Below are 12259 nucleotides of genomic sequence, written 5' to 3'. Positions count from 1 at the left end.
GGAAATGGAATATTAAATTAGGAGGAGCATTGTTTACTATTTCAAGGAAAGAATACTTGTCGATTTAAATTTCACGCTGCAAGGAAGATCTAGGATTTGATAAATCGTTAGTTGCGTTTGAAGTACCTAATAATTTAAACTGCGCATGACAAGGAGAATCTAAATTTATTGATGAAAGGATGACATTTGAATTAGAATTAACGAAGAAATAATGCTAGCAAATGGAATATTCTGTTGGAATGAACATTGTTTACAATCCATAGGAATAGGATGATCTAAGTTTTAGATGAAAAAGGATTTTACAAGCATTAGAAATAACGAAGAAGGAATGATATAAAAGGAAATCCAAGGAATACGAAGGAATAGGAATTTCGCTATGAAGTTTTTGGGAGCAGAGAGACTTGGAGGAATTTTTGACAGTTTTTCGACGCGCGAAAATGTAAAGAACTCGAAAGGCTGATACAACGGTGACGTTGCACTCCACGGTGAAAATTTATTTCCAATTACCGATTTTCCAGCCTTTGTCTCGTTTATCCGGAACACGCGGGCAGACTTTCGCTGCTTTGCCGGTTCACTTCGGTAGAACGACAGATGCTTTTATAATGGAAGCTACGGAAATATAATAACTGCATATAATATGTGTATCTTGCTCGTCGGACAAAAAGAGTGACGGAGGAAGCGAAAACAAAGAGAAAAATGTTATACTTACTAGGTAACAGCGACGGTCGATGACTTTAGGAACGTTAAATTCTTCTTGGATCACTATTGCACTGATAGCGTTTTGTTTTAGGAGATTGCTGGGTAAATGTTAACTACAAATTCAAACAACTAAATAACATAAAAACATACATGTTCATGGTTCGTGTCTTCTTCTCGTTTCTTTTTATTGAAAATTTAAATATTAAATGTAGCTACAAGAAATAGAGACTATTATTTGAATTACATACGTTTAAAAATAACATAACATACTTGATTAACTTGTACCTGTTTTCTCTGATCATAATAATATTATGCTATTGTATGTTTACGTTTAAAAGATTCCTTTTGATTGTGTTTGCAGTGCAACAACTGACATAGTCTCTTCACCTTCTCTTCGCATATTTTTCTCGCCGCTAAAATCGGAACGCAGAGCGAACAAGTAAATAAACAAACTGGCCAGCGTTTAACGAAAGTGAAAACGGTGGAGGAAGAAAATTAGCAGAACGCCAACGACCGTGCCACGGGTCGAATCGCCTTGAGACAATTAGAGATATCCATCTTGCAGCGGGATCTAGGCCCTCTGAGAAGGGGGCACGGCGCGTGCCCTGCGCCAACGAGCAACTGGGGCGCATGACGAAAGGAACTGCAAGGTGTTACCCCGCCGAGTGCAGAAGATTTCAGGATAAAGAACGCCGACTAAGGGTGACGGGGAGGGGAAACTGTCTCGGGGGCACTCAGACGTGAAAACACAGTCCTTCGGGGAACCCGTAGTCCGTTAACCCGGAAAAGTCGTAATTTCCTCGAGATATTCCTAATCAACGCAGACATCTGTATCAACTTCTTCGGCGACTAATTATTCATTGCAATTGAGCCAACAGAAATTGTGTTTGTTACTCGACCGATCCAACCAGAAAACTTTATCAAAGCTGAAATCATTAGTGGCTATTGAAGCATGAAGTTTATTAGAATTTTCTTGATCTTGTAATTTTCTCTTAGCTGATGATAAATATTTTTCTAAAAATGATACGACTGTGTATATAATAATTGTATAGGTATATTGAAATTATATATGTAACATGAATAAACGTCCACTGCAATTATGTGCATTAGGTGCACACGACACTTACAATTAGGAGTAATAACGATAGCAAATGGAATATTCTGTTGGAATGAACATTGTTTACAATCCCTAGGAAATGGTATCTATTAATTTAAATTCTATACTGCAAGAATAGGATGATCCAAGTTTTAGATGAAAAATGATTTTACAAGCATTAGAAATAATGAAGAAGAATTTCTTATTCTTCGAATGAGAATTATTAAATGAAAAACTGCACTTAATGAACGAAAGGTACGAATTCGGTGTTCCACGTTCACCGAATCGCGTCATGCGCCTCTGCCACACCATATGGTTCCCGGGAGTTCGATTCCTTTTCACGAGAAATAGATTGTGGACACCGAAACCAGGAACAACGATCTATCACACACGGGGCACGTGCCCCACATCCCACCTGGGACTAATTGATTTTTCGTTCGCGTACCTATCGAAGAAGTCATTCGAAAGTCGATAATAACTTGTTAACGCTCGTCACACTGGTTGACGTTATTCATCAGGAACCACTTTTAACCTCTCCTCCCCGAACGCTAACATGAATTTCAACGTAGGCTCGCGCGAGACGAAAGATTCCCTGGTTATTAATTGCGTTTGTCTCCATTTGTAACGATCAAATTTATTTGTCAGTTTTCGAAACGATCGATGGAGATGAGAGGGAGGGCTAGGTAATACATCAGCGAAGCAATTATAATTGTCAATCGGATTTACAGATTTCACGTGTTTTTAAAACAAGAACTCCGAAGATAAAAGATGAAAAAGACGATCGATTTTTTAACCGACTTCGAAAAGGAGGAGGTTACTCGACTCGACATGTTGTCTTTTTTTTTTCTTTTTTTTTTTTAAATATATGTTACTCGATTACGCCGAGATGGCTTGATGGCTCGCACTTTCTAGTGAGAATCTTGATATGCTAGAGATAAAAAAATATATAAACGATAGAATTTATGAGAATAACTCTATTTTTATTTCAAGTAGATTAATGTTCATTCGATTTTATAATGCATGCCATTTATATCGTCACGTTTCCTTCGTTCATCGCATGTCGCCCTTCATCGACAGATATTAATTGTTGTAATTAATGATTGATAATCATTGAAAGGAACACAGAACCATGCAGTAAGAAAATGATGTTCGTAGGACCTTAACAAATATCGCGGAGCATAGAAATTATTTAGGTGGAATAACTTAATCACTAATGAATATTGCTGATATTATGAAAAAACAAAGCAAACCTTACCGACGTGAAGTTTTCTAAGTTTAAGGTGTACAGTTTGCCAGCTGTTACTTTAATAGGTGTTACACTTTTTGCCAACATTACGTGCAGTAGTTTTCTGGAATTGATAGACGACTGGTACCATTTGCCGCTTGTCCTAAAAACATGCAATTCCCTATTAATCTTTCGCTCCCGGCACTGTGATTTAACAAAATCTGAAGTTATCGAAAAAGAATATAAACAAATGTTTGATATGATTTTATTTTCAACGTGTTGGCTCTTTTGTGTTTTACGATTGCAGGTTTACAAAATGGCCAACTATTAACAATGAAATGAGGCTAAGTGAGGCTAGTATTCTCTTATTTATTTTTAAAAATTATTTTCTATTTTTCTATTCTATTTTACAAAATTACACGCGATAGAAATTCTTACGTATATTCAAAGATGCGATCAGTGGAGTCCATTAATTGTTGCCCTCGCCAACTATCGAGCAAAAGGATACTTAACAAGCACATCGTAAACGAAGCATACCTGAGAGATTTATTTGGTGTGTCCAAATTCACTGCCGCCTAATTATGAAAGAAATACATAATTATAAATTCGATAAATTATGGATTTTTCAAATGGGGATTTAGGAAGTTTTTTTTCTAATAAAACGCAAGTAGAATATGCACATGTTCTTTATTTTAAATGAAAGGATACATAATTAACACATTGAACGCCATATCACCCATACATGGGTGGCAGTTATCTTCACTGGAGAATTACAAAAATTAGTTTCGAAAGGTAAGTGTCAAAGAAAATGTATTCGAATAAAATACTTGAATCTCAGTGAAATTACAAAAATAAATACTGTAATAAATGTTTGGTTACGTAGTTTCCAATAGTCTGTAACTAAAATTTAATCGCAGTAGGAATTTTTAAGAGAATCAGTCTGGCAGTCAACGTGTTAATTAATTATTTAAGATTATTTAATTATTAATTTTTTATTATTTTACCATGACTACGCTGACAGAAATACTTTGTTATTGATAAATAAAATCCCAAAGCCTCTTTTGGAAAACCCTTTGTTGGAACGTTGGTAAAATATAAGAATTTTTTTATTTAAATGAAACCAACCTGGAATTGAGTGAAGCTCACACCGACCAAATTGAATCCTAATTGGAAGAAGAGGGACACCGTATTTGCATCTTCAATAGATCTACCAAATCTTCGATGCGGCAGAGAACAGATAGAGAATGTCGATGATTTTATTTTAACCAAAACAATTTCTAAATAATTCACGATAATATGGATAAAGAAACAGAGAACAAAGTTTTAAAGAATCAACACTTACTCGATTATGTGTTTGTGCAGCATTGAGCAGGTTCTGACATTCTGGTACGGTGTGTCTTCGCGCTTGTCAGGATACAACTCTATATCTCTTATGCCTTTATCTTCCACGATGTTTCGTAGTCGATCCCTAAACAAGTGCAAATCACCATTCGCATTAGATACCGATTTCGAAAGTTTATAGAAATTATCGTAGAATATTATATCCTTTGTTCTATATGTTATTGAATATATGTATTTGTCTAGAATAGCATAATTATGTTAAAAATATAAGTCACTCTTGCTATAAAAAAACTATTTATATTACGTCAGATTAAAATATATTTTTAGAGTCTCATACAAGAATGATTTTAATATTGCATACTTTCTAAATGTTTAGAAATAAATTTATACATAAAAAATTATTAAATATCACGTCACGTTTCAATCTTTACTGTATCACAGTATATAATATTTTTATTATAATTATAGTATTTTCCAAATTTCATCCAGAAAATTAATGGTAGCTGATCGTTACACGAGCGCCTCCCCTCGAATCACACATAATATAATTACCTGACGCTGGACAAACTAATTAGCATGCATCACAAGAAATAGTCGACAGATAGAGACCCTTCACTACTCACATGTACGTCAGCAAATATACATACTTCCGCACGGGAATGCGTACAAAAGGCAAAACGCAGACGCAAAAGCTTTCTCAGTGATTCCTGAAAACGGCACACCACATCTATCGGTATTCGCGACCGGCGACTGCGTCATTACCCCAGAATCTCGCATAGTCCGCACTCGTGTTGCACGTAAAGTACTATCATCGAATCGCAAGCGACGACGATCGTGATGAACGCCACGGTGCCAAAGTACGAGTGTATCAGCACGGGATAGTAATACGTCTCCGCATCCACGAAATATTCGACGCGAAACATTAGGGGCCGTTCGCCGGATAGATTGTAGAATCCCAATGCGTCGGCTACGTTCAACAGCGATGGTACCATCATGAAGGGTGTCATTGATCCAAATAGAGAGGCTGTTGTTAATAAATTAGAAAATCAAATGGTGGTTACTGTTAGGATGTGAACACAGTGGAAGCAAAGAAAGAACACAATGGAAGAAAAAGACGGTTGAGGTTCAAAAAATGGGGTACCCTCGAAACAAGTACTGATTTTTTTTATTATAGGTAGACCTTGAGTTGAGGATTACAATGGTGGCCATCTTGACCCTTAACTTACCCCCTCCCTCAGGGGTCAAAAACTGAAATGGTTCAAAAAGTGGTTTTTTGCACCGATCTCGATGAGTACGTCATTTCCATTTTTTTTTTTTTTTGTACGTGAAGGAATATCATAGCACCAGATCCGATATCTACTGTCTGAGTAGGTTTGGGGTAATTTTTGGCTGGGTCGGCAATATCGAATATCGTTAATGTACATACTATCTACGCGAAAATACTGTTTGAATAGGTTTGGGGTAGTTTTTGGCAGAAGCGTCAATATTGAATACCGTTAATGTACATACTATCTACGCAGAAATACTGTCTGAGTAGGTTTGGAGTAGATTTGGAGTAGTTTTTATTGGGGGCAGTAATATTCAATACTGTTAATATGCATACTGTCTACAACGGAAATACTGTCTGAGTACATATAACCTTATTATACATGAAGCTTTAAGGGAGTGGACTCCCGTGCCTTGTATGCGCTCGTATGCACTCACACAGCTCCACATCACTGTATACGTACACGGAACTGCAAGGGCTTGCGTATTGTCCTATTTTTGTCTGGACAATGCAAATTCGAGACCTCTCAATAGTCGTTTCCGCTAGATAAATGTTCAAACTTGTGCGCAAACTCCTATAGGTAGTTTACTTTTGCCTTTTTGTGTCATAATTAATAATATTCAGCAGTATTTCGCGATCAAAAGAAGCAATATGGTGGTGCGACAGTGCTGTCGCGTTGTCTGAGCTAACATACGCTGCTGAATATTATTAATTATGACACAAAAAGGCAAAAGTAAACTACCTATAGGAGTTTGCGCACAAGTTTGAACATTTATCTAGCGAAAACGACTATTGAGAGGTATCAAATTTGCATTGTCGAGACAAAAATAGGACAATACGCAAGCCCTTGCAGTTCCGTGTACGTATACAGTGATGTGGAGCTGCGTGAGTGCGTACGAGCGCATACAAGGCACGGGAGTCCACTCCTTTAATGTTACTTACTAAATCATGATAAATAAAACTCCCGCAAATGAGTGACTCATGTTATTAAATGTTTCAAACTCGATGTACCATAAAGCTTGCAACGAGTATTTTAAATGACTATATCAAAATTGTGTAACAATAAATAATATTTGTACCTGCTACAAAAACATAAATTATGCTCACCTGCATAATTGAAGGTAATTCTCTTTCCTACTGCATAATGTCGTTCGAGAATGTCGAGCTCGTTGCTTGCTACTGAATATATCCTCCAATCGTCTCGCATTATGTTCAAAAGATTCCTCATCTGTATTTGCAGTTCAAGTTCGATGACAACTATACTGGATCAAAGATGCGAGTGACATACCTGTTTGCCGTTGAAAATGAAATTGACAAATTTGGCGATACACATCCAGCTTATGATGAAAGGAGCAAAACCCTCCATGAACACGTCGATGTCGCCTACGTGCAACCCACCAAACATTCCTCCACCCTGAAAACCCACCGACGTCTCAGTCTCAATAGAACTGAATTTTCCACGAAAAGGAAAATGTACAATTGGTCATAATAAAAATTCACACTAGTACAAAAGGTACTGTCACTTCATATTATTTTATCCAACACAAAACTTGTTAAATATGATTCATAACAATGTTCATTTTAACGTTAACGTCACTTTAAATTCTATTCCTAGTTTCTATTTCAAATTACGAGAGTCTTCTTATTTTATACCCTACATATTTACAACATCGATATTTCAAAACATATTCTGTAATTTTTATCTTCGCCCTAACGATACAAATCTGCGATGTCCAGCTCTCAGAATTTCATTATTTTCGTCAGTTCTCGGCATTAGAAACGTAAAACATCTTCCGGTTGCGAATGCGTTAATTTCTGAAAGTTTTATTACCTGAAGGATCGTCTGAATAGCGATGGTCGGAATGAAAAGCACGCCAACTAAAATCTTTTCCAACATAGTCTGATAAGGCCACTGACCGATGAAGTATAAAAAAAACTTATTGACTCGCAAATACTTGTACTGACTACTCTCCATTCCATCCATTTCGATGATTCTTCGGTTGACTCTGGGCGACTACTGCTCTTAGAATATTTCCTATAAAATGTCGACAGCGGTCATGCGCCGCCCGTAATTGCCGAGTCGTTAGGCATTCCGTTTGCTAGCCGGACTAGATGGATAATTGCACAAATTTGAATCGTCGAGTCATTCGCGCACGCAGAAGGGTGAAAATCTGAACGTATATCTCTACCCGTTTCTCCAGAAATTTTCGTATCGCTGTGATAGTTCGCAGTCCCTCGGAAAATGAAAGGATCGTAGGTAACGTTACGGTTGGAAATCGCGTCAAAAGAATTCTTGAGACATCGCGCGTCATTTGTGCATAGCGAATGAAACCCTGGGGACTTGGACTGTATCGAAGCGTGGGATATATACAGTATGGGAAGCGCAGAGGGACTGTGATGTTGTCAGACATTACGAGTGTTCGTGTTCGTTAGTTTCTTCGAGTTGTGAGAAATTAAGAAAATATATGATACCTACAGTTCCGAGTGCTGGTCGACGAACAATTCTTGAGGTAAACGCCACTTTGAATGATAATTGAAAATTTAATAATTGAAACTTTATATAGTTTTATTTTATATAGTATAGTCACACTTTATATGAAATAAAACCAATACAAATTGTTCTGTTTTTATTCGATGTAAGTACATGTTCATTTGGCGTTCTACTGTAATCCATTCATACCAATTTGGGTTCGTTTCGTTCTTCTCACATCCTTTCTTGATAAGAAACATCAATATTCGTCATCAGTTACTTGAAATTCATTGAAAGGAGCACAGAACCATACAGAACGAAAATGATGTTCTTACGATCTAAAATTAATTTAAAACATAATAATCATTCAGATTATATATTACAAATAAATATATTTTTGTATTAATATTGCTTATAGAGTGTATTCGCTTGATTCAAATATTCATTTGTAATAGAAATTCAAAATTAAATAATTTGTTGAAAATGTAGCAGTCTAATTGTAAGTTTGTATCACTTTAATTCTCTCTATTTTTAATTTGTATTCATTACACGATACCTTTATCTATTCTTGTAAATCAAAATAATTCTTAACAAATATATTTAATATTCGACTAATTAAACCACAATGCATTGTTAGCAAGAACAAATGTCGGTATTTAGTGTATGTATGAAGTAGAATATTACAAAGTAGATCTTACCGACGTGAAACTCTCTAAATGTAAAGTGTAAATTTTGCCAGCTGTTATTTTAATAGGCCGTACACTTCTGGACAGCATAATACTTATGAGTTTCCTGCAATCCGTAGACGACTGATACCATTTGCCACTGGTCCTGAAAACACAAATTCTAATTTTAACAATCAACAACTGATGCTGTAATCGATGTTAAACATCATTTCTGTCAGGATACTTTACAACTTTCTATCTTGGTGTAATTTATATTTTCAAATGATACAAAAAACCATGCGTTTCATTTTCTACTAATTTCTGAATCATACGCGATGAAAATTCTTACGTGTAATCGAATATGCGATCGGTGGAGTCCAAAATTCGTTGACCTCGCCAGTTATCGAGCAAAAGGATACTTAACAGGCACGACGTGAACGATGCAAATCGGAGAGATTTGTTCGGAGTGTCCAGATTCGCTATTGCCTAGTTGCAAAACGAATACATAGTTAATTAGTTTATTTATAAAGTGCTTGGCCTACATCACTTTGCTGTTACACTTAATACTTTATAAAATTGTCATTAGATTAACTTTTTATTTGCAAAATGTTAAAAAAATATTCTTTTTTTTTTTTATTAAGAAAATATTGTATTTATAGAATACATATAATTGTATAAATACTGTATTTATAGATTGCTTGGCTTACATCACTTCACCAACCTGAAATTGAGTGAAGCTTACACCCATCAAATTGAATCCTAATTGGAAGAAAAAGGACACTGTGTTCGCATCCTCGATTGTTTTAGCAAATCTTGAATGTTCAATAAACAGATGTAAAAGATGATTGTTTAGGTAATGCAAAACAATTTAAGGATATATTAAGAAAACCATAAATAGAGATATATAGAAAAGTATATGAAGAATTCACTACTAACTCAATTATATGTTTATGTAGTATTATGCAGGTTCTGAGATTTTGATACGCTCTGTCTTTGCGTTCGTCAGAATGCAACTCTATGTTTGTATTGTCAGACTCCGCGAATTTTCGCAATTTTTCTCTAAAAAAAAAAATCTGTGAATCAGTATTTTAATTGTACATCGATTTTGAAATTTTAAACATATAAATATAAAACATTCTACAAGCTTTAGTATATCTGTAACGTAATTTGTTGAACAATTCGATTTTAATAAATGCAACGTACATTTTAATTTCATCTAATTACCCTAAAATCTCACAAAGCCCGCACTCGTGCTGAACGTAAAGTACTGTCATCGAATCGCAGGCCACTGCTATCATGATGAACGCCACGGAGCCAAAATACGAGTGTATCAACAAGGGATAGTAGTATTTATCGGTATCCACAAAATGCTCGACTCGAAACATCAGTGGCCGTCCGTCAGTCAGATTATAGTATCCTAAGGCGTTGGCTGCATTCTGTAGCGACGGCATCATCATGAAGGGTGTCATTGATCCGTATAGAAAAACTGTTGTTAATACGGTATAAATCAAATGACTGTTTCACGAATTTTTCTCGATTTTTCAAAGTAGTGACTCTAACGGTAATTGAATCGGTTGTTTTAAAAACGACGCGTAAAATACTTTCAATGATAATGATGGAAAATGATAAGTATTACTGTTTCCCTGCAATTTACAGTATAAGAATACGTACGGACATCTATGAACAGAGTTAGGTGAATTTTAATTCGGGGTAAAGAATCAAAATTCCAGATATATTCTGAAGAATATAAACAATGTCATTTTGTGGTTTGACCATTTTGTTATATTTCAAATCACTTACTCTTATCATTCTAATAGTTTCTATAATTTTATGTAACATTTCACAACGACTTCCTTTTTTATTTTATTGTGAAATTAAATATTGTGAAATTAATATTTATAATAATATTTGTACACTGTCCAGAAGTTCGTGTTATTATTAGTTTCGTGATAATAAACACTTGTAATTAGTAATCGAGAAATACTGAAGCACATAACGTCAGAATATCAAAACAAACGTATGTATGTGTTGTTATAGAAAGTAAAGCAACCTCACCTGCATAGTTAAAGGTAATCCTCTTTCCTGTTGCATAATGTCGGGAGAGAATTTTGAAATCACTAGTCGATTCCGAATACGTCTTCCAATCGTCTCGCATCATGTTCAGAAGATTTCTCATCTGTATTTTTTAATTCAAGTACATTCAACGCGATTGTTCGATATTAAATGAATACTCTTTTATTTTGAGTCAAGAATTATATTTAGAAGACGTGGAAGACGTACCTGATACCCGTTAAAAATAAAATTTATGTATTTAGCAGTGCACATACTGCTGATTACGACGGGGGCAAAACTCTCCATAAACGAATCGACGTCACCTGCAAAAAAAGCTGCCACCATTCCTCCACTCTGAAAATTTACACGTCGCGCAACATTAATCATAAAGACTTACTATGCAAAGCATTTTTCTATAATTTTATTGTGTTACAACGATCATTTACATGCGCGTCACAAAGTTGTAATACCTGAAGAACCAGCAATGTAGAAGCGATTGGTAGAAAAATTAAACCGACGAAAACCTTATCCCGCACAGACTGATAAGGCCACTGGCCAATGGTGAACAAAAAGTACTTATTGATTCGCAAATAGCCATACTGTCTCCTCTCCATGCCATCCATTTTAAAGCTTCTACGGTTGCTTCTGTTCGACGACTAATCTTACAATTTTTCATACAAAACGCCGACGTGCCTCGCGAGCGTGGGAGCATGATTGCTGGGTCGTTATACATTCCGTTTAGGATAATTGCAGAAAGTAAAATCGATGAATCATTCACACGAGCTATTACGAAGAGTATGGACACATAAGAAGGTCGTATAGGAGAGACAGTATAATTTTGAAATCGAATTAGCTCCGTGTCCCTCGTAAAATCTGACGCTAAGTAAAACGTAACTTCGCTACCACAGTGTCCATTAAAAATGGGCGAGGTTGGATTACAGTTGTAATATTGAATTCTATTACAAGAAAATTGTTTCGCAAATATTGTATTGTATTGTATTGTATGTTTAATTTGTTGTATTGGCAATAAAATGTGACAACACACACATGTGCTGCATACAGTGTAATGTAATATACAGTGCAAGACTACCTTCCCACTATCCCATCTCTAGAGGCTTGATTCTTCTAACATATCCTAACACATAACAACTCCCGACACCTCCTGATGCCTCCTAACAGCTGCGAACACACATCCTGACTGATTTTATTTTAAATCATGGTACGTATCAAATTCTGGCCGATTTTACATTTTGGTATCACGAGAACATGGTATGCGAAGAGATGACACGAGGAATACCAGGTACGTATCGAAATTCTGGCCAAATTTTACTCCTGGTATCAGGAGCACATGATATGCGAAGAGGTGGCACGGTTGCGCCTACGGACAGGCAACCGGTCCGACATATCTGTAAGTATAGGTTGCCTAATTCAAGGGGCACATTTT

At 35.9% G+C, this 12259-nt stretch overlaps 1 protein-coding gene across 1 annotated transcript; it reads right to left on the bottom strand.

Annotated features, from left to right (window-relative positions):
• Positions 1-1060: 1060 nt before the first annotated feature.
• LOC128877188 (uncharacterized) lies at positions 1061-11796 on the bottom strand. Its single transcript, XM_054124285.1, has 16 exons — positions 11286-11796; positions 11044-11169; positions 10819-10939; positions 9988-10249; positions 9700-9822; positions 9485-9575; positions 9113-9249; positions 8797-8929; positions 6917-7042; positions 6736-6856; positions 5124-5385; positions 4363-4488; positions 4146-4236; positions 3459-3595; positions 3051-3183; positions 1061-2953 (listed from the first exon to the last, which is right to left on the bottom strand). Exons 1-16 carry the CDS (start codon positions 11436-11438, stop codon positions 2903-2905), a joined length of 2193 nt encoding a protein of 730 aa, XP_053980260.1. The 5' UTR covers positions 11439-11796; the 3' UTR covers positions 1061-2902.
• Positions 11797-12259: the final 463 nt, after the last annotated feature.

This window comes from Hylaeus volcanicus, chromosome 5, assembly GCF_026283585.1.
Source record: "Hylaeus volcanicus isolate JK05 chromosome 5, UHH_iyHylVolc1.0_haploid, whole genome shotgun sequence".
Taxonomy (NCBI): Eukaryota; Metazoa; Arthropoda; class Insecta; order Hymenoptera; family Colletidae; genus Hylaeus; species Hylaeus volcanicus.
This window is presented reverse-complemented; position numbering and strand designations above follow the sequence as displayed.

Excerpts from the sequence above, each read along its gene's own strand:
- LOC128877188 (XM_054124285.1), bottom strand. The coding sequence starts at position 11,438 with ATGGATGGCATGGAGAGGAGACAGTATGGCTATTTGCGAATCAATAAG. Across the intron at positions 10,250-10,818 it reads GATTACCTTTAACTATGCAG|TTTTTCTATACGGATCAATG; the intron begins GTGAGGTTGCTT and ends TATTAACAACAG. Across the intron at positions 3,596-4,145 it reads TGAGCTTCACTCAATTCCAG|GCGGCAGTGAATTTGGACAC; the intron begins GTTGGTTTCATT and ends TTTCATAATTAG.